This window comes from Pristis pectinata, chromosome 20, assembly GCF_009764475.1.
Source record: "Pristis pectinata isolate sPriPec2 chromosome 20, sPriPec2.1.pri, whole genome shotgun sequence".
Lineage (NCBI taxonomy): Eukaryota > Metazoa > Chordata > Chondrichthyes > Rhinopristiformes > Pristidae > Pristis > Pristis pectinata.
The window spans coordinates 36,532,159-36,558,483 of NC_067424.1; the positions used below are offsets into that span (position 1 = coordinate 36,532,159).

Consider the following 26,325-nt stretch of genomic DNA (forward strand, 5'->3'; position numbering starts at 1 on the left):
AGAGAGAGGGGAGGGAGATGAGAGAAGTGTAGGGATGCAGGCAGAGACAGGAGGAGACAGCAGCAAACGGGGACAGGAGGGAAAGAAGGGGAGATGAAGAGGAATGGGAATGCGGGGAGGGGGAGGTGGAGAGGGTGAAAATGGATGAGGGAGAGGGTGACAGATGGAAAAAGACAGACAGAGGAAGATTGAGGTGAAGAGAGTGAGGCAGAGATGGTGAGAGACAGACAGAGACAGAGAGACAGACAGACAGAGAGAGAGGGGGAGAGAGAGAGACAGAGGGAGAGAGAGAGAGAGACAGAGGGAGAGAGAAAGACAAGAGAGAGAGAGACAGAAAGAGAGAGAGAGACAGAAAGAGAGATAGACACAAAGAGAGAGAGACACACAGAGAGAGACACAGAGACACACACAAAAAGAGAGAGACACACAGAGGTACACAGAGAGAGACAGAGATAGACAGAGAGAGACACACAAAGAGAGAAAGAGAGAGAGACACACACACACAAAGAGAGAGACGCACGCAAACAGAGGGATACGCACGCACACACACACACACACACAGGCACACAGAGAGAGAGGCACAGACACACAGAAAGAGAGAGAGACAGAGAGAGGGGATGGGAGAGGTGGTGGAGGTGAGAGCACCAGGGGGTAGAGGCGGAGGAAGGGGAAGGAGACAAAGGGAGGATGATGGAGTGGTGAGGGAATGGGAGTAGCAGAGATGGGGACAAAAGGCGGCACAGGATGCAGAGAGATGACGAGAGGGAAAGTCAGAGGCAGAGAGGAAGATGGGGATAGAGGAGAGAGAGTTAGATGAGGTAGAGGGAGGAGAGTGGGAGTGTAGGAAGTGAGGGTGAGAGTGAGCAAGAGGGTGGGACGGGGGGGGGGAAGTAATAAATATAGAAAAAAAAAGATGTGGGATGGAGCGGGTCAGTTAAGAGGGGTAGGAGGAAGACAGACCAAGAGGGAAGAGGGGAAGAGAGGGAGGGAGGAGATTAGAAGAGGAAGAGGTTGCAAGAGACGTTGAAGGAGATTGGGCGGGAGGGGTTGAGAGTGAAGTTCAGGAGGAGGGAAGAAATGGAGATGGGGCAGAGGATAAAGAGTGTGGTGAAGATAGAGAGAGAGAGAGGGTAGAGGGGAAAGTGTAGGGGGTAGAGGGGCAGGTGTGGAGAGGGGAGGGTAGGAAGGAAAGAGAGAAGGGTATAGAGGGAAGAAGGGAAGAAGTAAGGAAGAGTGAGAAAGTGAGGGTTTAATATTACATTCGAAGGATGAAACAGGACAGGCTATATAAATATGTTTAAACGTTAAAGGGGGCACAGGAACAGATTTAAGGGTGCATGCATGCACAGGAAGAGGAGATCACAGGATTCAGGTTTTATAAATGGAGTTGCAGAATTTTAAAAAACTACACTGATTCTTTACGAAACCAGTCAGGCTTCAGCTATTGTGTGTAGCTCTGAGCACCACACCTATTGATGATATTGCAACCTTGGAAAGATTTATTAGAATTACGTCAGGCACAAGGGTCTTGTGGTGAGGCTGGAGAAATTGACACTGTTTGTCGTTGTGGCAGTAAGTGTAAGAGGAGGTTCAATAGAGATGTTCAGGAATGTGAAGGTTCCTGACAGGGAAATATGGAGGGAAGTTCCAGTGGCACCAGGGTAGATAATCAGTGAGCCCATCAACTGAGTGGCCAAAGAAGAGAGGAAAGATGAACTGATCCAAATATTTAACTTCAGCAGTTTCAGGAGTAACTTTCACAAGGGGACTGAATAGTGCCTGAAATTTACAACGATGAGAGTCAGGAGATGGTTCCACAAATAGCCAGCAGAGGCACCATGTGCTGAAGCATTCTACAGTGGCAGATTCACTGAGTTTCAAGCTCACTTGCTTCCCCTATAATCAGGCCTCGGTTCTCAAGCTCCAAACACACAGGATACTCACTGCACCAGAACGGCCAGGTCATTACCAGCGCAGACTTACTTGCACTCTTCCTCTGTCATTTTGGTGGGATCAGTGCAGCTGTATAATTTTCCCTGGAGTTAAGATGACAGTCATAAAAGTCACCAGTGAAATGAGAGAGATTTTACAAGTGTCAGCATTAGAGTTAATTATACAACACCCACCACCACCCCCCCCCCCCCCCGATCCCTGCTCTGTGCAAAACAGGACACAAGTAACAGCAGGACTGCAACTGAAAGTAAGGCATCCCTAAAGCAGGGAAATTCCCCAAACTCCAATAAATAACTCCCTACATTAAGTAATAATATACTAGAGGCTTCTGCGAATAGCTCAGAACCACACCCTCCACTGACAACTCTCCACTCCCCCCCCAAACAACTCTCCACCACTCCTCCCCAAACAACTCTCCACCAATCTCCCCCCCCCCAGGCAAAATCCTTAACCACACATCCAGAATGACATTGCTCTACCTGATGTTCTCAATATTAATTCATAAACACCACTGTCTAATATTTTTTGTTCACCAACCAAACAATTGTTAACATTTCCCCAAGAACAATTCCTAAACGCACATCTCCTATAACAATTCTCAAATACAACCCCAACAGTAATTTTTTTTACCACGCATCCCCAGCAATAATTTCTAACACTCTCCAGTAACAATTCTCATCCATGTGCACAGTGGTAAGTTGCAACCTTATGCCCTCTGTGACAATTCTTTACCGTATCTCCACAGTAACGATTATTCAACCTCAGATCATAAGTTATAATTCTCTTCCACACTCCCACAATATTTCTTCTCAGCTGCAGGTCCCCAGAGTGATTCTCAACCAAACATTCCCAACAGGAGTACACAACCTGGATCCCCGAATGATCTTAAGCACCCATTCTTTGTATTATTCTCAGCCAAGCATCCCCTGTATTCATTCCCTAACACATGCTCCCAATAATAATTCTCCAGCTGGTCCCCAGCGATAACTTTGGCCCATAGTTCTCAACCATGTGCTGTCAGTAGCTGCATAGGGTTACAGAACAGCAACAGGCCATTTGGCCCAACCACAAATGCTAGTAATTTCCTTGACTTGAGCACCCCACCCTAGGTTTCCGCTTCTACATCTATTAACATAACTCTCCATTCCCTTCTTCCTCACGTGCTAGTCCAAGCTCACCTTAACCATATCTGTACTCTTCACTTCACCCACACCAAGGTGGCAAGTTCCACATTCTCACCACAATCCTCAACCACACATCCCCAGTAACGATCCTCAACCACACATCCCCAGTAACGATCGATCCTCAACCACACATCCCCAGTAACGACCCTCAACCACACATCCCCAGTAACGATCCTCAACCACACGTCCCCAGTAACGATCCTCAACCACACGTCCCCAGTAACGATCCTCAACCACACGTCCCCAGTAACGACCCTCAACCACACGTCCCCAGTAACGACCCTCAACCACACGTCCCCAGTAACGACCCTCAACCACACATCCCCAATAACAATCCTCAACCACACATCCCCAGTAACAATCCTCAACCACACATCCCCTGTAATGATCCTCAACCACACATCCCCTGTAATGATCCTCAACCACACATCCCCAGTAACGATCCTCAACTACATGCTCCCAACAGTAATTCTCAACCAAATGTACTGAATAAAAATGCTCAATTGCATGCTCTCAATAATAATTCTTAACTATATTTTCCCAATAATTCTTGAAGTACAGGTCCCCATTGACAAAGCTCCCCTAACTTTCCTCATCTAAATCAATCAATGTGATCACCTATTCCTTTCTCTCTCATATACTCTTTCAATCTTCCCCTAAACATATCCTCGCACTTCAATCCCTCCGTGAGGTAGCAAGTTCTCACCACATCCCCACCGCAAAAATTCTCAAGTATTGTCCACAGCAAGAATTCTTCAATCACATTCCCACAGTAATAATTCTCCCTGTATCCACAGTTATAATTCTCAACTATGTTTCTACCATAATAATTCTCAACCATACTTCCCCAGGATAATCCATAGAGTCACACAGCATGGAAATGGTCTTTTGGCTCAACAAGCAACAAGTTCCGATTTTAACATTAATCCTACCCAAACCCATTTTATTCATCCCACATTCCCATCAACTACACCGAGATTCTACCTCTTACCTACACACTAGGGGAAATTTACAGAGACTAATTAATTAACCAACCAGCACATCTTTGGGATATGGGAGAGAACCGGAGCACCCGGGGGAAATGCATGCAGTCACAAGGAGAACATGCAAACTCCGCAAGGATAGTACCTAGGATCAGGATTGAACCTGGGTCCCTGAAGCTGTGAGGCTGTGGCTCTACCAGCTGTGCCACTGTGCTGCCCAATAAGTCTCAACCAAATTGTTTCAAATAAGAATTTGTCAGCTAGTTCTAAAATTCTGTTTTAAATTTTATTTACAGCGTGGTAACAGGCCATTCCAGCCCAACGAGTCCGCGCCGCCCATTTGAAACCCATATTAACCTACCCGTACGTTTTTAGAATGTGGGAGGAAACCAGAGTACCCGGAGGAAACCCACGCAGACACGGGAGAACGTACAAACTCCTTACAGACAGTGACGGGAATCAAACACCAATCGCTGGCGCTGTAATAGTGTCGCGCTAACCGCTATGGTACCGTGCCGTCTCAATAATAAAGCCCAGTAATAATTCATCAACAGGTCCCAGCAATAAAGACTCAGCATCATTTCCCCAGCTAGGTCTGATTCCCCTGATCCTGACCCATGTGGTTTTGATTCCCTGGATACAGCAAACACAGCAAAATTGGATGAGAGACCCTTAATGCCTCGTCAGATCTTGCATGCATCAGAAGCAGATAATCAGAGAGCCCCACAATATTATATGCAGCACCCACCCAATGTCCTGTTCTCACTGCATTGTTTTAAAATAACACAGTGCTGGCCATACCTATTTTTTATTTAAATCACAAGCACCCGGATTGTAGTTGAAGCAAGACAACACAGTGACTTTCTCTTGTAGTCAGTGGCCTATTAACTCTCAGTATCTCTCAGCAGACACTCACCTTAAACAGCTGTACCCCGATGCAGGAGAACATGAACTGCAGAAGAGTGGTGACGATCACGATGTTCCCGATCGTCTTGATTGCTACAAACACGCACTGTACCACATGCTGCAGGTAATGCAGAGGAAGAGAGGGCAGGTTAGTGCACACAGGGTGGCCTCTCTCATGTAATTCCTTACCACTACCGCTCACCAAATGCATTGACTGTTCCTCAGTACTCCATAGGGCCCTACCATTCATTGTTTTCATCCTAGCCTTATTTGTCCTCCAAAACTGCATTGCCTCACATTTTTCTGGACTAAATTCTATCCATCTTTTCTCTGCCCAATATACCAGCTCACTAACGTCATTCTGTACCTAATGACCTCCCTCCTCTCCACCAATTGTCACGTCGACCAGTATTATCTCCTCGATTCACATCCAGATCGTTAATGTATAGAACAGACAGAAAATGTCCCAGCACTGATCCCTGTGGTACACCACTGGCCATTGACTTCCAATCACAAAAACAACCCAAAAACAATTTGCCTATTCGTCAGACCATCCCCTTGTACAACCACTGCACAGGTTCCATGCCATGGACGTGATGAATGAGATTTTAACTGTCTAAACTGTTCCTTGCTGGACTAGAGTTTGACTGGAGTTGCTTTAATAATTACTCTGTTATTGAGAAGAGTTCACTGGGATGTTACCGGAAGTAGCAAACACCCACTAACCACCACAGCCCCACAACGTGGACAACGTAGCAAAGACCAAGCTCTGATTCCCTGGGATCAAGAAACTCTGTGCAGGAGAGGGACAGCACCTGGGACACATATGTACTTACCTACGTACTGTCTGTCTGCCTGCCTGTCTTTCTCACACACACACTTGCACTCATACAGGTTGCACGTGTCCTACCACACATCCATACCTTCGCACACACACACCCATGCACTGGAATATACTCAGATGTTCTCACACACTCATATCTGTCCTCCACATATCTACACACAAAATTTTACACCGACACACGTTTTCACAATCTGTATGCATATGACCATGTACGCAAACCTGTGCTTTTACACATATTTACATGTGGACTCACATACACCTGCATCCCATGTACATTCACAAACATGTATTCACATATATGCACACACAGACGAAGAAGAATTACATATTCAACACAAACTATATATTAAACACCCCACACATGGATAAACACAAACGCAGTGTACTAGTGTAGTCTCCTTCTTTTTCTCTTACACATATACACACACATTCTTTAGACCCTAGCTCACCTTTAATCCCTTTGCTCTATTAATTGCTCTCAGAGGTCTAAGTACGCGGAGGACACGAAGAATCTTCACCACAGAGATAGCACTAGATCTGGAGAAAAACAACAGAAAGTCAGCTGCCTAACTCACCACAGATAACCTGTACATTCACACTAGTTGAACCATTGTTGACAGTTTTACCAGCACAGGCATTATGACTGCGCAAGTTCCAGAATCCATCCTTCAGGACAAGCACTAAAACATCTGATGCAGGGTTTCAACTCAAAATGTCAACAATTCATTTCCCCACAGATGCTGCTTGACCGGCTGAGTTCCTCCAGTAGGTTGTTTGTTGCACTAAAACACACAATTGCCATGTCTCAGGAATGTAGTGGAAGATTTCATTAGACAGAAGCACTGAGCTCCAGCTGGAGCCAATCTTCATATCCAGGCTAATAAATCAGTCATTGTATGACATACTTTTGTAATAGGGGATAATCATTTGGTACACGTGGTGCATTACAAGCTCCCACAGTGAAGCAGAACAGGGGTGTTACACTGTGTGGTGGCTTAAAGAAATGGGAAAAAGTTGTTGTGTCATACAAATCCAGAACAGGGTACAAGGTCACATGCAGCAATGAACTGCATCACAAACACATACTACTCTAGAGAAAGATTCATATTGTGTGCTACTACATTCACTTGGTATAATGGTGCAGTTGGTAGAACTGCTGCCTCATAGCACCAGTTTGATTCTGACCTCAGGTTTATGGAAATATGGTGACGTAGTCATCCTGGCCAGGCCAAGATCCGAAGCCCATTCCTAACCAGCTTTAAGAAAGGTGACACTGAGGAGTCACTTTGCTCACTTGCTGCACTCCAGCTCCCAAAATTGGGTGGGATGCCCAGAAGTTTGATCAGTGAAAATGAGAGACAGGTGCTTGGAGATCAACCTGAGGGTGAATGAGGTTATTAGTTTGGGAGGTGCTGAATTAGAAGCCTAGGCGAGTAACTGCAGTGCACTTTGAAGTAGTCCATACTGCAGCCACAGTCCAACTGTGGTGGTGGGATGGGGTTGAGTGTTCAAGGAGGTCAATGGGTGCCAATTTCTGGGTGGTATCAAGGTTTTTGAACTGAGTATATTTCATCACGCCTCTGACTAGTTCCTTGTAGATTGTGCAAAGCCTAAGAGGAATTGGAAGTGGTGTCACTCACCACAGGATATCCAAACTTTGCACTGCTCTTGTAGCTCAGTATTTATGTGGGTGGCCCGTTAAGTTTCTGGTCAACGGTGACCCAGGATGTCGACAATGGGAGACAACCACGGTGATGTCCATGAGGGTCAAGAGGAGGTTGCTTACTCTCTCAAAATGAAGTTTATTTACTGGCAAATTACATCATACAAACTTTTCTTGCTACTTATGGGCCTCTCTCAAATGCTATCCATATCTCACTGTTTTCCGGCCTGACCAATTCATTGAAAACCAAAATAAAACTGCAGATGCTGGAAATCTGCAATAAAAACCAAAAATGCTGGAAACACTCAGTGGGTCAGGCAGCACCTGTGGAGAGAGAAATGGAGTCTGATGAAGGGTCTTTGACCTGAAACGTTAACTCTGCTTCCCCTTCCACAGATGCTGCCTGACCTGCTGAGAGTTTCCCACTAATTCATTGTCTGAAGGTTTGCGACTGCAACTGAAGATTCTGCAATCATCAGTGGGCATCTCCAGCTCTTGTATGATGGAGGGAATGTAGCCGAGTCAGGGACACAGGGATCTATCCTGCTTTTTCTGTGGGCAGCAGAAACTTGGGCAATTTTCCACATTGGTGGGCAGGCACGGTAGTGTAGCGGTTAGCGTAACACCATTACAGTGCCAGCGACCTGGGTTCAATTCCCGCTGCTGTCTGTAAGGAGCTTGTATGTTCTCCCCGTGATTGCGTGGGTTTCCTCCCACCTTCCAAAGATGAACAGGTTAGGAAGTTGTGGGCGTGCTATGTTGGCACCGGACATGTGACGCCACTTGCGGGCTGCCCCCAGAACACTCTATGCAAAAGATGCATTTCACTGTGTTTTGATGTACATGTGACTAATAAAGAAACCTAATCTAAAAGTGCCAGTGTCGTAGCTCCACTGGAACAGCCTGACTGTAGGAATGACCAGTTTGAGAGCACAAGTCTTCAACACTACAGACGGGATGTGACTGGGGCCCATACTCTTTTGCAATCATTTGCTGAAATCACATGCATTCAATTGAATGATGTACAGATTAGCTTTCATGACAGTGGAGACTTCGGAAGGAAGCCAAGATGGCCCACATAGGATCAGCAATGTCTAGTTTTGAGCTGGTAGAACTGGTTAAATCTCTTCCATTGAACACAGTAGCAACATCATACAAGATAAAGAAGTGTGTACTCAGTGTGCTGGGACAGGACTTCGTCTCCGCATTGCCACGTGCTGTGATCACTCCTGCCAACGCAGTCACAGATGGATGCACCTGGGACAGGTGCGTGAGTGATGACAAGGTCAAGGATGTTCTCCCTCTTGTTGCTTCTATATTTACCTGCCTCAGGCCCAGCCCTGGCAACTATTGTTCTTCCACATGTGGCCAGCTCAGTTGCTGATGGTGCTAATGAGCTGCTCCTGACGACAGGCTCTGAAGTCCCCCCCTCAGAGAATACTTGTCCTTGCTGCTCCCAGCGCTTTTTCCAGTTGCTCAACAAGGAGACACCCTAATTCCTCAGCTGATGGGGAACACTGGATAGTAATCAGATAGCATAATACTCCCAGAGTCTTCGGTCAATAATGAGGCTACTCCCTCCCAACTGAGGAGCACTGTCCTGCCATCTCAGCTGGGTCTGACCTGCCCATAGGACAAGCCGCTCCCGGGGGTTGTGATGCACTGGCTGAAAGCTGAGATCAGTGAACTGACTGTGTCAGAGTGTTGTCGACTGGTCTGTGGGACAGCTGTCTGCATTTAATCCCAAGTCCCCAGAGATTCATGAGGAGCTTTTCTGTGTTCAAATTCAATGACAATAGAAAGGATGTAATTAAACTGGAAAGGGTGCAAAAAAGATTTACAAGGATGTGACCAGGAATGGAGGGATTGAGTTATAAGGAGAGGCTGGATAGGCTAGAAATTTTTCTGTGGCATGTAGGAGGCGGAGGGGTGACCTTATAGAGGTTTATAAAATCATGAGAGACATAAGGTGAATAGCCACAGTCTTTTACCCAGGGTAGGGGAGTCCAAAACTACAGGGTATAGTTTAAAGTGAGAGGGGAAAAATTTTAAAAAGGGACCTGAGGGAAAACTTTCTCGCACAGAAGAGAGAGTGGTGCATATACAGAACGAGCAGCCAGAGGAAGTGGTAGAGGTGGGTACAATTATGACATTAAAAAGACATTTGGCCAGGAAAGGTTTCGAGGGATATGGGACAAACACAGGAAACAGGACAGATTCAGTTAGGCAACGTCGGCATGGATGAGTTGGGGTGAAGGGCCTGTTTTCGTGCTGTATAGCTACGTTCAGTTAATGTGTCGGGTTAATAATCCTTCCTCAGAACTGGTTTCTCTTTCCAAGGATGCTGCTGGACTGGCTGAGTTCTTCCAGCATTTTCTGATTTTGTTTCAGATTCCAGCATTTGTACTTTTACTTGTTTTCCACCACTTTCTCCTTCTTCACGAAACTCCCTCCCTTGCCAAATTCCCCTCCTCTGCACTCACTTAAAGGGAACAGAGCAGAAGGGGGTTAACAGAAGATTTAACAGAAGTGCTTGCAATCATGAATGCATTTAACAGAGTAACTAAACCTCTTTCAAAAGTAACTTGTGAGAATGGGTGTAAAGTATTTGGCCAAGTGCAGAGAAGAGATGAGCAGATGAGTTGTGATCTGAATGCATTTCCTGTCAGGACAATGGCAAAAAATGCAGGAGTAACCTTTAAAAGGAAATAGTATTAATGCTTGAAAAGAACAAACTCCTGGGTCATGAGGGGAGGAAAGTCAATGGGGCGGATTGGATGTTTTTTCAAAAAGCCAGCAGAAACACCAGGGATTTTCCTGTGTGGTAACATTCAAGGATTCTACAGCACCAAGATGGAGACTGAAATACTCACTGGATTCCAAAGGAGATGAGGGAAACACTGACCACCAGCAGGTCGAGGATATTGAAGTAATTCCGGCAAAAAGAGCCTTTGTGAAGGAAAGCACCATAGGTCGTCATCTATACAGAGGGGAAAAAGAGGGAGAGAAAGGCAGAGGGAGGGCATGAGAAATGGCAAGACAGTTTAAGATAAAAAGAGAGAAGCAAAGAGAGAGAGTAAATGAGAGACAGGCAAAAAGGGGTAGAGTCATACAGCATGGAAACAGGCTCTTCGACCCAACTGGTCCATGCTGACCAAGATGTCCATCTAAAGTAGTCCCATAGCCTTCTAAACCTTTCTTATCCAGGCAATGGGAGAGAGCATTCACGTCAGGAGCAAAGAGAGTTTATTAAAGATACAGCCACAGAGAGGAGCTAAATCAGATAACACTGTACAATATCCACCTGGATTGTACCGTTAACCCACTGTGTCTGTTTGACCCTGTGCTGGTCGTAAAAACAAATCTGCTTCCACCTCCTCATTGGGATGGCAGAGTCCAGCAGAAACTATGTTGCATATATACCTGACACACATCATTGTGAGCAGCAACCCCGACTGAAGTGGCAGAAGGTGCCTGCGGCCCTGCAGCAGCCGGCAAATCTATCCTGCCGGTCTCCCAAACACTCGTTTGTATGTACTGTATGGGCTGTACATGGATCAGGTGTTCGTAACCTGGGAAGGACCTTTGTGCTCAGTGATTTGAATTGTTTCCCAGGGACCCATGGACGATCAAGATTACAGCCTTCTGAGGAAAGAAATCTCTCCTCATCCTTATCTTAAGTGGTCAATCTTTCATCACATCATGTTCTCCGATTACAGAAACACTCTCAATATCTACCCTGTCAATCACATTCAGAATCTTTTATGTCTAAATGAGATCAGCTCTCATTTTCCGACACTCCAGAGAGTTTTCAGCCAATCCCTACTCACTCTCTCTGCCTAGGACCATCCCTCATCTTAGGGATCAATCTAATGGATCTTTGCTGCACTGCAAACCAACTTTATCCATCCTTAGGTATGAAGCACAAAACCGCAGGTGTGGTTCACCCAAGCCCTGCCCAATAAGACTTCCTTAGCCTTGTTCTTCAAGCTCCTTGTAATAATGGGTAAAATAGCATGTACCTTCTGAATTGCTTATTGTACCTGCTTGTTAACTTATTGTGTTTCGTTAATCAGGCAAACTGAGCTGCAGACATTATTAAGGCATCAACTGACTGACTGTGGCATCAAGGAGCCTTGGTAAAGCCAACCTCACACAAAGGCAGATGGTTGAAGTTCTTGGGGGTCAATTATCCCAGTCCCAGAATCACCGTAGGGGTTTCTCAGGATAGAATCCTGGGGCTGACAATCTTCAGCTACTTCATTAATGATCATCCTTCCATCATAAGGTCAGGAGGGGGCAGGTTTATTTCCATTTGCAAAATCCCCTTGCCTGCAGCAAGACCTGGACAACATTCAAGCACGGCACGGGCTGATAAGCAGCAAAAATTTCCATGTCAAAAGAGTGCCAGACAATGTAAATCCAGCAAGTGTGTGTCTCACAAGTTTCCCCTGATATTCAAAGGTATTACCACCACTTGAGCCCCCATCATTGGCATGCTGAGGGTCACTTACGACCAGCTTCATAAACACTGTGGCTACAAGAACAGGTTCAAGGCTGGGTATCCTGCAGCAAGTAACTCTCCCTCCTTACAACCCAAGTCTTTCCTCCATCTACAAGGCCCAAGTCAAAAGTGTGATGGAATAGTTGCTACTTCCACAGAAGAGTACAATAGTGAGGAACCTCAAGCAACAAACAATCTGCTGGAGGAACTCAGCGGGTCGAGCAGCATCCGTGGAAGGAAAGGAATTGTTGATGTTTTGGGTTGAAACCCTGCATCAGGACCACTGTATCAGGATCAGTGAGTCCTGATGCAGGGTTTTGACCCAAAACATCGACAATTCCTTTCTTCCCACAAGTGCTGTTCAACCCACTGAGTTCCTCCAGCAGATTGCTGGCTGCTCCAGATTCCAGCACCTGCATTCTCTTGTGTCTCCAGTGAGGAACCTCATTTGGGCATATTGCAGTCTTCCAGATTTGATATCAAATCTAAGAACTTCAGGTAACAGACTTTCTGTTTTTTTAATCAGAAAAGAATGTGGCCAGTTCTGCTGTGGGTTATTCATCCGTAATGTTAACTCACAGCTTTTACACGTCTCTTTGTGACCTCACTCTTTAGCTTCCTTCATTAACCTTTCAACTACATGGCTTAATCAACAGCTTATCACCATGGCAACCCTATCAGAGATATTCCCTGTGTCCGACCCATCCCTCCTCCGCCCTCTCTGCAACTTAAAACTAATAGTTTCTCACTTTCCCAGTTCTCACGGAGGCTCTCGGACTTAAATCATTTCAACAGATGCTGCCTGACCTGCTGAGTGTTTCTGCCATTTTCAGATTTCAGATTTCAGATTTCTGGCATCTGCATTTTTTTTGATTATTTGTTGTAAATGCTGGGTCAGGTCATTCTGAGCTGGTCTGAAATGTAGCTTGATGTTTTTACCTTTCTTATAATCAGATGACTGCACTCTGGATTCTATTTCCTGGAGAGTTTTTACGTCTATTCTTTTGACTGCCTTTGATTCTCACTCGTAGTTATAAATTATAACTGAAGTTTGAGACCAGTGAGGGATTATTGGGGATACATGCAAATCCAGGTATCTCATTAGTTGGGTATAGATAGATGGATAGGATGACTGTGTAAATAGATAGAACATCAATCACTGGGTGCATTAGAAGACCACCAGCTGAAACTTGTCCTCCAAGTGACATGGCATCCTGAGTTGGAACCACTTTGCATTGTCACACGGTCTAAATCCTTGTACTTCCTACCCATCAGCACTATTGGGAGTACCTTCACTACACTGTTTAAGACAGTGGGTCACCAGCGCCTTCTCAAGGGCGATTAGGACAGGCAATAAATGCTGGATTTTTTTTCTGATGCCTTATTCCCACAAAACAATTGGAAAAAAGGGAGAAATACAGTTAGAGATAGGGAAAGAGACAGATAAAGAGAGTTACGATGGATGGAGGAAGAGATAAATTGATTGATTGATCAGGAATAACAGGCAGAGAAACAGAAAAACTTAAATACAGAGTATAATCAACCAATACTCAGACAGAAATAAGGTGTGTTACCTTCAGAAACAATCTCCATGGTGAAGATAGCAGTAAAGCAATGTCGAAATAGGCAAGGACCTGAAGAAGAAATAGTATGAGCTGTTGTTGGAGGATTATTAAGGTAGCTGGTCAACAGATGTAAAAATATGGAAAATGTAGATGGCACACCATTTAATCCTGCACAAAGGAAAGCTCTCACCTGGTTGCGAAAGGAGTCTGCTCGAATGGGGTCCTCTGCAGCCAGTGAGATACTGCTGAGCAGAATGAAGAGCAGGATGAAGTTGGTGAAGGTGGTGGCATTGATCGCTCTGTGACACAGTTTGCGTAATCTGGAAAGAGAGAAAAAGGGGCGATCAGTGAACCGGGGAGGGTCTGAAGAGAGGAAGACCAAAGATGGTTGTAGTGTTTCCACTTCTGAAGTCTACGCGCAAGAGGTGCAAAGACATTCTGGATTATACCCATTACACTGCTTCAAGACGTCACAGTGGCTCACAGATGGAGATGCTGCCTCACGGTTCCAGTGACCCAGGTTCGATCCTGACCTCAGGAGTTGTCTGCACGTTCACGTTCATGTTGACTGCATGGGTTTCCCTGGGGTACTCCGGTTTCCTCCCACATCCCAAGGAGGGTGGGATGGTAGGTTAATTGGCTCTTGTAGATTGCCCCTTGGTGAGTGGTAGGAAAATCACGGTGGAGTTGACGGGAACTTGAGACAGAAAACATGGGAATGATGGGATTGCTCTAACACCTTGTATCAACTTGAAGGGCTGAACATCTTCCTTCTATGTTAAAAGAGAATATGCAAGGGCTAAAGTTTTTAAGAGGCCCTGATCCTCGTTAGACCCCACTTGGAGTACTGTGCTCAGTTCTGGTCGCCTCACTACAGGAAAGATGTGGAAGCCTTAGAGAGGGTGCAGAGGAGATTTACAAGGATGCTGCCTGGATTGGGGAGCATGCCTTATGAAAACAGGTTGAGGGAACTCAGCCTTTTCTCCTTGGAGTGACGGAGGATGAGAGGTGACCTGATAGAGGTGTATAAGATGATGAGAGGCATTGATTGTGTAGATAGTCAGAGGCTTCTTCCCAGGGCTGAAATGGTGGCCACAAGAGGACACAGGTTTAAGGTGCTGGGGAGTAGGTATAGAGGAGATGTCAGGGGTAAGTTTTTTACTCAGAGAGTGGTGAGTGCGTGGAATGGGCTGCCGGAAATGGTGGTGGAGGCGGATACAACAGGGTCTTTTAAGAGACTTTTGGATAGGTACGTGGAGCTTAGAAAAATAGAGGGCTATGGGTAAGCCTAGTAATTTCTAAGGTAGGGACATGTTCGGCACAGCTTTGTGGGCCGAAGGGCCTGAATTGTGCTGTAGGGTTTCTATGTTCGATGTTCTAGGCCCTATCTATCCTCTCAGGTAGCTGTAAAAGGCAGCGTGCACCATGTCACTTCCTGGATACCTACTTGTTTTCTGGACTAAAGATGAAGAAGGAGCTGGCGTTGGGCATGGGGACTGCCTTTTCTTTCAGCTGGAGCTCTGTGAGAGGTCGAGGTCGGGGGCTCAGGGGGAACTCCGGCTCCTCCTCCTCATCATCACCTGGTGAGCAAAGAACAGGAAGAACAGCGGTGAGTTGATCAGGAGCCTTTGTGCCCTGTCCCCTTCACTCTGTCGCCACACTTAGTGAAGTAACACAGGCGGACAGTCACTGCTGGCAAAGAAAGGGGCTGGGGAGCAGCTCGAGACTTGGTATTGGTATATTGTTGTCACTTGTACCGAGGTACAGTGAAAAACTTGTCTTGCATACCGATTGTACAGTGCAGTTACATTGGGTTAGTACAGAGTGCATTGAGGTAGTACAGGTAAAAACAATAACAGTACAGAGTCAAGTGTCACAGCTACAGAGAAAGTGCAGTGCAATAAAGTGCAAGGTCACAACAAGGTAGATCGTGAGGTCAGAGTCCATCTCATCGTATAAGGGAACCGTTCATCTCATTGTTCAATTGTCTTATCACAGTGGGGTAGAAGCTGTCCTTAAGCCTGGTGGTACGTGCCCTCAGGCTCCTGTATCTTCTACCCAATGGAAGAGGAGAGAAGAGAGAATGACCCGGGTGGGTGGGGTCTTTGATAATGCTGGCTGCTTCGCTAAGACAGTGAGAGGTAAAGATTTGTTCCATTTACAACAGCAGAATATAGTAAAACTCTAACAATCCAGCATCCTCGGGACTTTGCTGGTGCCGGATTAGCAAATGTCCCAGATTTTTGGAACCAGGGTCCTGGAAAGTCAGGAGTATGGGATCGAGGGCCTCAGAATATGGGAAGGGAGAACGTGTTCCAGGGCCCCGGTGAATCAGAAGTGTACACAGGATCTGGGGCCCAGTGAGTGGGAAGGGAGCATGGGATTTGGGGCCCCTGAAAATCAGAAGGGAGTGTGGAAAGGGACTGGTGAGCCAGATGCTGAACCTTTGGGATTTCTAAATAGTCAGATAACAAATTATCAGAGATTGACTGTACGATAGTCTGAAAATCTCCCCAAGCAAATGTGTCCATACTCCTGCCACATCCGTACATCACTCAGTCCAGACAAAACTATGTAGTTAAGGAGGAGGTACAGGAGCCTGAAGACCCAAACTCAATGATTCAGGAACAGCTTCTTCCCCTCCACCATCAGATTTCTGAACGATCCATGAACACTACATTATTCCTTCTTTTCCACTATTTATCTATTTTTGTAATTTATAGATTCTTATGTCTTTGCACTGTACTGCTGCCACAAAACAGCAAATTTCACGTCATATGTCAGTGATAATAAATCTGATTCTGATTCTGAAGGTTGCGGCATTCGCTTATTCAAGGTTTGGAGCTCCAGGGGAGGTGAAACCAATGGACATGTTCGCAAATCTCTGCGCTCCTTTCAGAGATGATCCTTTCAGATATGGCTATGACTGCATCATTACATAGTGGGAAGGTTAAATATGATGCCTCTCAAAACTCCAAATCATCACTTTCTAAATGTGGATCCCATAGACGAGGCGTACATGACAAACTGTGCTGGAATTTCCAGCCAACAGCAAAATAAAAGAACATTCACCACAAGGACCACAACGGCTCACGAAGCCAGCTCACTACACCACTAGTGATGTAGTGTGTAGACACCACTACACACTACAAATAATGACAGGCAATGAATTCAGGTCTTGGCAGCGAAACCAACATCCCACAAAATAATAAAACGAGGTAGGGTCCCATCTCCAGGATGCAGCATCACTGAGTCATAGAGTCACACAGCACGGAAACAGACTCATCCATGCCTATTTTCCTGCATTTGGCCCATATCCCTCTATTCCTTTCTTATCCACGTACCTAGCCAAGTGCTTTTTAAACATGCCCTATGAACTGCTTCTACCACCTCCTTTGGCAGCTTGTTCCATATACCCACTGTGTGAAAAACTTGCCCCTCAAATCTCCATTAAATATTTCCCCTCTCAGCTTAAACTGTCCTCTAGTTTTAGACTTTAGGACAAAGACAGTGACTTCACCACATTTATGCCTCTCATAATTTTATAACCTCTATTATAAAGTCACCCCTTAGTCCCCTGTGCTCAGCAAAACAATCCCAGTCCATCCAATCTCTCCTTGCAACGAAAGCCCTCCATTCCAGCCAACACCCTGGTGAATCTCTTCTGCAGTCTTTCTCACATTGCCACATCCTTTCTGTAGTGCGGTGACCAGAAATGCACACAATGTTCCAAGTGTGGCCTAACCAATGTCTTGTACAGCTGCAACATGACGTCCCAGCTCTTATACTCAATACGCCTGCCTGTGAAGGAAAGCAAGCTGAACGGCTTCCTTAGCACCCTATCCAACTGTGTTGCCATTTTCCAGCAGCTATGAAATCGCAACCCATGTGCCCTTTGTATATCAATGCTCCTAAGGTCCTTGCCATTTACTGTATATACCCTGACAGTATTTAGATGACCTATAATGCATTATCTCACATTTGCCTGGATTAAATTCCATCTGCCACCAATGTAATTTGATTACATTGGCTCAGTGGTAGAGCTCTTGTCCAGGTAAGTAGTCATGAGCTCAAGCCAAGCTCCAGACACACGAGGACAAAACACTGTAAACACTCCAATGCATTGCTGTTGGCGTACCACTTTTCACAGGCAATGCCTTTAAACCATGGACTGTTCTGGATGCGAACAATCCCATGCATTTGAAGATCAGAGCTCTCTCATTCTCCAAATGCTATGAGCATTTACTCAAATTCTTTTGTTGGAACTTACAATAAAAAGCAACTGCCTCATTTTCAACATTACAACAGTAGCTACAAAAGAACTTCCTCAGCTGTGATGCATATTAAAATCCTGCGGTGTTGTCAGGAGCTGCAGAAATGCAAGGTTCTCTCTAAACCTCCTTTGGCCTCCTTGCTGAGATGGAATCAGCAGCTGGCCCTGGACATTACCTGGAAAGTCAGCAGAAGGGTAGGGATCCTTGACTTCATTGACATTGGCTTCAAATTCATCCACTTTAAGCTGCAACAATAAAACAGAAGTAATTCAACATCCAATTATCCCACGTACCACCAGACATAAATCAGAGTCTATCTCCCTGAATATACACATGACATGCAAAGCCAGAGGTACTCCCGATGCCATTGTGTTCCTGCAACCAGTGAAGACATACATGTTAGTGCTCTGCCTACGCCATCAAGGACAGATCCTCACCTCGTCATGACAGGGTTGCGTTCCTGAGAACTATTTATATCCCAAACAGTTCATAAGTCAGACAGTTAATAGGGCATTTAACTCAACCAAATAGGTTTCCCTGCAAGATGTAATAATATTGCTATAAACTACAAATGTTCTACCAACATTTGGAGAGACAGGGTCTGATTCAGGACAGTCAGCACGACTTTGTGTGTGGGAAGTCGTTTCTGACAAATCTTTCAGAGTTCTTTGAGGAGGTAACCAAGAAGGTAGATGAGGGTAGGGCAGTGGGTGTTGCCTATATTGACTTTAGCAAGGCCTTTGACAAGGTCCCTCGTGGCAGCCTAGTCTGAAAGGTTAGATCACGTGGGATCCAGGGAGAGATAGCAGATTGGATTCATAATTGGCTCAGTGGTAGGAAGCAGAGGGTGGTGGTCAAGACTGGAGGCCTGTGTCTAGTGGTGTGCCACAGGGGTCGGTACTGGGACCTTGGTTGTTTGTAATTTATATAAACATTTTGGATGTGAATGTACAAGGCATGGTTAGTAAGTTTACGGATGATACTAAAATAGTGGTGTAGATAATGTAGAAGGTTATGAAGAGGGGTTTTTGATCAGCTAGATACGTGGGCTGAGGATTGGCAAATGGCTTTCAATCCAGATAAATGTGAGGTATTGCATTTTTGGTGATCAAACCAGGGTAGGACTTGTACAGTGAATGGTAGGGCCCTGGGGCGTGTTATGGAAGAAGGGGATCTAGGAGTGCAAGTGCATATTTCGCTGAAAGCAGCATCACAGGTAGATAGGGTGGTGAAGAAGGCATTTGTTTTGGAGCTGGGAAGTTATGATGCTGTCACTTAGGATGTTGGTGAGGCTGCACTTGGAGTATTGTGCAGAGTTTTGGTCACCCTGTTATAGGAAAGATGTTATTAAACTAGAAAGAGTGCAGAAAAGATTTATTTGGATGTTGCCTGGATCTGAGGGCCTGAGTTACAAGGACAGGTCGTGTAGACTAGGACTTTATTCCCTGGAACCTAGGAGATCGAGGGGTGACCTGATAGCGTATAAGATCATGAGGGGCATAGTTTCCCAGAGAGGTGTGAAAAACAAGAGGACATAGGTTTAAGATCAGAGGCGAGAGATTTAAGAGGGACATCAGGGGCAGCTTCTTCACACAAAGGGTGGTGCATGTTTGGAAGAAGCTGCCAGAAATAGTGGTTGAAGCGGGCACATTAGCAACATTTAATAGCCATCTAGATAAATACATGGATAGGAGGGGGTTCGAGTGCTGTGGGCAAAAAACACAGGCAGATGAGGCTAGCTCGCTGAGCAACAAAGGGCCTGTTTCCATGCTCTATGACTCTAAATTCCCAGGCAGCAGAAACAGGCAGCCGGCAAATCCTTCCTGCTGGTTTCCCAAATGTGCACTTATATGTACGGACTTTACATAAGTTGGGGCGTTTGTAACCTGGGGAGGACCTGAGACCTGTAATTAAATACAAATGATACCTCGTGCCCAGGCCAATTAGTGACGGACAATAAATTCAGGCGTTGGCAGCGAAAGCAACATCCTATAATACAATAAACACTGGAGCTGAGTAAGCCCGCCAGGTTTCCTAAGAGGAATGAACAGTGGTCGCTTGGAGAAGTCGGCTCTTGGGATCAACTGATGCAAGCAGCAGGGGCCAGTGACCAGGCAGGACAGGTTAGAGACGGGAGTCATGAGCCCAAGGATACTCCAACAATGCCTGAAGGGCTGAGGTAATAGGGCTGGAATCAAGAGGCGGGGACAAGGGGCAGGACTGAGTCCCCACCTCCAGTTCCCCTGTGGCAAAGAGGAAGATCCCCCTCCCCCCACTCTGTCACTCCCTTGAACTCTTCAGTCCCAAGCTGGGATTGTATATCCCCTTCCCCCAGTTTACCTTCTACTTTATGGTTAAAAGCAGTATACTTCTGCATCTGGATGAATGGTCTCGACCCAAAGCATTGACTGTGCATTTCCCTCCATAGATGCTGCCTGACCCACTGAGTTCCTACAGCATCTTGTGAGTGACTTCAGTATACTTCTCCTCCACCTTCCTGCATTATGCAGTCTCTCCAGGCCTGCATATCCCCCTACCAACTCTGTGTCATACAATCCAACAAAGGAGCTGTGTATCTCACTCCACCCCAGTTACTATGTTATACTGACCTAGGTGAGGCCAAATCGCTGTGTTATATCATCCCAGGCCAAATACGTGCACCACTCAGTATATTGCTGCGAAAACTTTAAAGAAACTGCAGATGATGGAAATCTGAAACTAAAACAGAAATTCTGGACTCATCAGGTCAGGCAGCATCTGTGGGGAGAAGAGTCAAGACTTCAGGTCAGCACCCTCTCTCAGAACTGTGTTGCTATGCCCATATTTACTCACAGAGCCCAGCTAAAAGCTGGGCTGAGTCAGAACTGCCATCACAAAGCACCAGGATGGACCTTCGAAGCAGGCTTTACCTTGGCAGTGGTGGGAATCCCCTCGGCCTTGAGTTTTGCCAGCTCAAGTTTCTTCAAAAGCAGCTTCTCCTCTTCTGATCGGCCAGGATGGGCAGCTCTGAGTAATGAAAGCAGAGTGCAGGATTGAAAGTGCAGCCTAGGACAGGATGAGACTCGGGGCAGCTGCTGTGCCCGGGAATGCTCCGACACACACTGCATCTCCACATGGGACAATGAGGAATGAATGAAACAGGGAATCTGGTGGTACATCACTCAGCCTGGTGCAGCAACAGGGGTCTGGATCAAATTTCACTCACTGAGCCAAGATCCTGGGCCATTCTCAGTTACTGAACCTGGGCCCTCAATTGGTTCTAAGTTGCTAAACTCTGGAGTCTGGATGGGTTCTTCATTGCTGAGCGCAGGGACCTTTGTTATCAAGTCTAACTTGTCTGTTTTTGCACTTTCTCTGTCTTTTCTCAACACTACGTCATGGAATATCCACTTTCGAACATACTTACTGCAGATAAACTCATTTCCATTTGTGTCATTATTTTGCTCATCTCACAGCACCTTCCAGCCCCTGCACACACTGGCCTCTCCACCCGACCTCACTTGCCTCTCGAGCTTCCTTCTCCTCTTCTCCTCAGCAGCTTCCTTCTGAGCTGATGTCAGACTTTCCGCCTCTGCCAGATTGTCAACTGCAATGGCCAGGAAAACGTTCAACAGGATATCTACAGAAAATGGGCTGAGGAACAAAACAGAAGCCAAATTTATCATATGTCCCTCAAGGCCTGACTGTCTGGGGGGAGACCCTGTTTACAAAGAGAACAAGAGCTGACTGCACTGTTTTGGGTGAATTGGTTTAAGATTACAGGCTCATGAGGGTACTTAGCAGGGTCAGGTATTGCAAGAGTCAAAACACTCTCTGCTTTCCCCTAAAGGACAATTTTGGAAATCCAAAAAACTGCAGACACTGGAAATCTGAAATAAAAACTGTAAATGCTGGAAATGCTCAGCAGCTGTGAAAAGAGAAACAGTTAACATTTCAGGTCGAAGACCCACTTAGAACATAGAACATTACAGCACAGTACAGGCCATTTGGCCCACGATGTTGTGCTGACCTTTTAACCCACTCTAAGATCAATCTAACCATTCCCTCCCACGTACCCCTCCATTTTTCTATCATCCATGTGCCTATCCAAGAGTCTCTTGAATGTCCCTGATGTATCTGCCTCTACCAGCACCCCGGCAGTGCATTCCATGCACCCACCACTCTCTGTGTAAAAAACTTACCTCTGATATCCCCCAGTCTTTCTCCAGCCACCTTAAAGTTATGCCCCCTCATGTTAGCCATTTCTGTCTCTGGTTGTCCACTCGATCTATGCCTTTTAACATCCTGTACACCTCTACCAAATCACCTCTCATCCTCGTTCACTCTAAAGAGAAAAGCCCTAGCTCACTCAACCTATCCTCATAAGACATACTCTCCATTCCAGGCAGCATCCTGGTAAATCTCCTCTGTACCCTTTCTAAAGCTTTCACATCCTTCCTATAGTGAGGAGACCAGAACTGAACACAATATTCTAAGTGTAGTCTAACCAGAATTTTATAGAGCTGCAACATTACCTCGCGGCTCTTGAACTCAATCCCCCGACTAATGAAGGCCAACACGCCATACACCTTCTTAACACCCCTATCAACTTGCATGGCAACTTTGAGGGATCTATGGACTTGGACCCCAAGATCCCTCTGTTCCTCCACACTGCTAAGTATATTGCCATTAACACTGCATTCTGGCTTCAATTTCAACCTTCCAAAGTGAATCACTTCACACTTTTCCAGGTTGAACTCTATCTGCCACTTCTCAGCCCAGATTTGCATCCTATCAATGTCCTGTTATAACCCTCGACAATCTGCTATACAATCCACAACACCAACAACCTTCGTGTCATTAATAACCCACCCTTCCACTTCCTCATCCAAGTCATTTATAAAAATCACAAAGAGCAGGGGTCCCAGAACAGGTTCCTGTGGAACACCACTGGTCACCGACCTCCAGGCAGAATACGCTCCATCTACAACCACCCTCTGTCTTCTATGCGCAAGCCAATTCCAAATCCACATGGCCAAGTTTCCCTGGATCTCTCTCATGCCTGCCGACCTTCTGAATGAGCCTATCATGGGGAACCTTATCAAACACCTTACTAAAGTCCATATACACCACATCCTCATCAATGTGTTTTGTCACACCCTCAAGGGATTCAATCAGGCTTGTGAGGCATGACCTGCCCCTCACAAAGCCATGCTATCCCTAATCAGACTATGCTTCTCCAGATACTCATAAATCCTGTCCCTAAGAATCTTTTCCAATAATTTGCCCACCACTGAAGTAAGACTCATTGGTTGATAATTCCCAGGGTTATCCCTACTCCTTTACTTGAACAAAGAAATAACACTTGCCACCCTCCAATCATTTGGTAGTACTCCTGTGGCCAGTGGAGATGCAAAGATCATCGCCAATGGCTCAGAAATCTCTTCCCTTGCTTACCATAGTATCCTGGGATATATCCCATCCAGCCCCAGTGACTTATCTATCCTAATGTTTTTCAAACATTCCAGCACATCCTCCTTTTTAACATCGGCATGTTCTAGCTTATCAGCCTCTTTTATGCTGCCCTCACAAACGTGAAGGTCTCTCTCACAGATGAATACTAAAGCAAAGTATTCATTAGGGACTTCCCCTACCTCCTCCAACTCCAGGCACATATTTCCTCCTCTATCTCCAATTGGCCCTACCTTCACTCTAGTCATCCCCCTGTTCTTCACATACAAGTAGAACACCTTGGGGTTTTCCTTAATCCTACTCGCTAAGGCCTTCTCATGCCCCCTTCTAGCTCTCTTAAGCTCCTTCCTGGCTACCCTGTAAAGTTCTAGAGCCCTGTCTGATCCTTGCTTCCTAAACCTTAAGTAGGCTCCTTTCTTCCTTTTCACCAGATGTTCCAAATCTGTTGTCAACCATGAGATTTGCCACCCTACCATCCTTTTCCTGCCTCAATGGGACAAAGCTATCCAGAACCCCATGCGAGTGATCTCTGAACAATCTCCACGTTTCCATTGCGCATTTTCCTGAGTACATCTGCTCCCAATTTACACTCACAAGTTCCTGCCTAATAGCATCATAATTCCCCCTCCCTCAATTAAATACTTTCCCATATCGTCTGCTCCTATCCCTCTCCAAAGCAAAGGTAAAGGTCAGGGAGTTGTGGTCACTGTCTCCGAAATGCTTACCCACCAAGAGATCTACACCTGACCAGGTTCTTTGCCTAGTACCAGATCCAGAATGGCTTCTCCTCTAGTCGTCCTGTCTACATATTGCATCAGGAATCCTTTCTGGACACCAAACAAATTCCGCCCTATCCAAAACTTTTGCACTAAGGAGGTGTCAATCAATATTAGGGAAGTTGAAATCACCCATGACAACAACCCTGCTATTTTTGCACCTCTCCAAAATCTGCCTCCCGATCTGTTCCTCAGTGTCTGTTGCTATTGGATTACTCCCTTCCTGTTTTTGACCTCCACCCACACTGACTCAGTTGACGATCCCTCCAGGATGTCTTCCCTTTCTGCAGCTGTGATACTATCCCTGATTAGCAATACCACTCCCTCACCTCTTCCACCCCCCTCCCTGTCCCTTTTGAAACATCTAAACCCCAGAATATCCAGCAGCCATTCCTGCCCTTGTGACAGCCAAGTCTCTGTAATGGCCACAACATCGTAGTTCCATGTACTGACCTATGTTCTAAGTTCATTACCCTTGTTCCTGATACTTCTTGCATTAAAATAGACACACTTCAACCCATCCAATTGACTGCAATTTTGCCCTATCAACTGCCTATCCTTCCTCACAGTCTCTCTACACACTGCATCAACCTGTACACCAACTGTCCCATCCTCTGACCTATCTCTCGGGTTCCCATCCCCCAGGCAACTTTGGTAGGTTTGACAGGAGGAAAGAATTGCTTCTACAAATCTTTATTATTAAGGTGAATGCATAACAGTTTCATTAATCCTGTCTTATTTTCATATCTGTTAGAATAAGGTTGTGAAATTTAAGTTACCTTTATATAGTTAGAACTCATTGTTCTCAATGTCAGCCATGGAAGCAGAGAACAAGTGCAGGAAAACTTATGCCAGGGTGAGCAAACAGGTACCTGTGGCCCAAGTTCAGTACTAACCACAGGACCTTCTTCCAATCTAGTGTAGTGCATTCTGTGTTCACAATGTGGTCCCCTCTACATTGGAGAAACCAAACCCAGATTGGCTAACGGTTTTGTGGAATACCTGCATTCAGTCTGTGGTGGTGATACTGAGTTTCCCGTTGCCTCCCACTTTAATTCTTCATCCCACTCCCACTCTGACATTCTGCCCTGTGGCCTCCTACACTTCATAATGAGGCCCAACACAAGCTTAAGGAGCAGGCGGCACAGTAGTGTAGTGGTTAGTGTAACACTATTACAGTGCCAGCAACCCAGGTTCAATTCCGGCTGCTGTCTGTAAGGAGTTTGTACGTTCTCCCCATGTCGGCGTGGGTTTCCTCCGGGTGCTCTGGTTTCCTCCCACATTCCAAAGACGTACGGGTTAGGAGCTGAGGGCATGCTATGTTGGCGCTGGAAGAATGGCGACACTTGCGGGCTGCCCCCAGCACATTCTCAGTAATGCTTATCCCGGTTTTACCCCATCAGAGACATTCCCCCATCTCCTACCCATCCTGAAGCTTAACGAGATTCTTTTGTCTCCTTCCCAGTTCTGATGAAGGGTCTTTGACCTGAACTCTGTTTAACTCTGTTTCTCTTCCCACAGATGCTGCTTGACCTGCTGCGCATTTCCAGCATTTTCTGTTTCTATTTTAGATTTCCAGCATCTGCAATGTTTTTGATTTTCATTTACCTGTTGGACCTGTCATTGGATGGAAGTCTCCACTCTTTAGGTTTTTGGGATACAGCATTTTGGATCATTTTCAATATAAAGGGGTTTGGAGCATCAGGTACACATGGAAACATGAGCAGAAGCAGCCAGGTGTACCACGGAATAATAATGAGGAACATAATTCTCAGTTCTCCCTTGTAAATGGCTCAGTGGCACAGGTAGTCGAGCTGTTGCTTCACAGCGCCAGAGACCCAGAGTCAATCTCTGCCACAATGGATGTTATGGTGAGGTTGTATAAGACATTGGTGAGGCCAAATTTGGAGTATTGTGTGCAGTTCTGGTCACCTAACTATAGGAAGGATATCAGTAAGATTGAAAGTGCAGAGAGGATTTACTAGAATGTTGCCGGGTCTTCAGGAGTTGAGTTACAGGGAAAGATTGAACAGGTTAGGACTTTATTCCTTGGAGTGTAGAAGAATGAGGGGAGATTTGATAGAGGTTTACAAAATTATGAGGGGTATAGACAGAGTAAATGCGAGTAAGCTCTTTCCACCTAGATTAGGAGAGATAAGTACGAGAGGACATGGCTTTAGGGTGAAAGGGGAAAGGTTTAGGGGGAACTTCTTCATTCATGG

At 45.8% G+C, this 26,325-nt stretch overlaps 1 protein-coding gene across 1 annotated transcript in view; it reads right to left on the reverse strand.

Moving 5' to 3' along the window:
• The window catches only part of LOC127581076 (voltage-dependent L-type calcium channel subunit alpha-1S-like), a 136,821-nt gene that overhangs the window by 47,628 nt on the left and 62,868 nt on the right, over nucleotides 1–26,325 (reverse strand). Inside the window, exons 14-23 of the mRNA XM_052035146.1 lie at nucleotides 21,381–21,495; nucleotides 20,786–20,882; nucleotides 18,052–18,121; nucleotides 15,050–15,182; nucleotides 13,793–13,922; nucleotides 13,612–13,671; nucleotides 10,407–10,513; nucleotides 6,320–6,407; nucleotides 5,037–5,144; nucleotides 1,984–2,036 (exon numbers count right to left, since the gene is read on the reverse strand). Of these exons, the coding sequence (XP_051891106.1) occupies nucleotides 1,984–2,036; nucleotides 5,037–5,144; nucleotides 6,320–6,407; nucleotides 10,407–10,513; nucleotides 13,612–13,671; nucleotides 13,793–13,922; nucleotides 15,050–15,182; nucleotides 18,052–18,121; nucleotides 20,786–20,882; nucleotides 21,381–21,495 (961 nt within the window). The remainder of the gene's footprint in view (nucleotides 1–1,983; nucleotides 2,037–5,036; nucleotides 5,145–6,319; nucleotides 6,408–10,406; nucleotides 10,514–13,611; nucleotides 13,672–13,792; nucleotides 13,923–15,049; nucleotides 15,183–18,051; nucleotides 18,122–20,785; nucleotides 20,883–21,380; nucleotides 21,496–26,325) is intronic.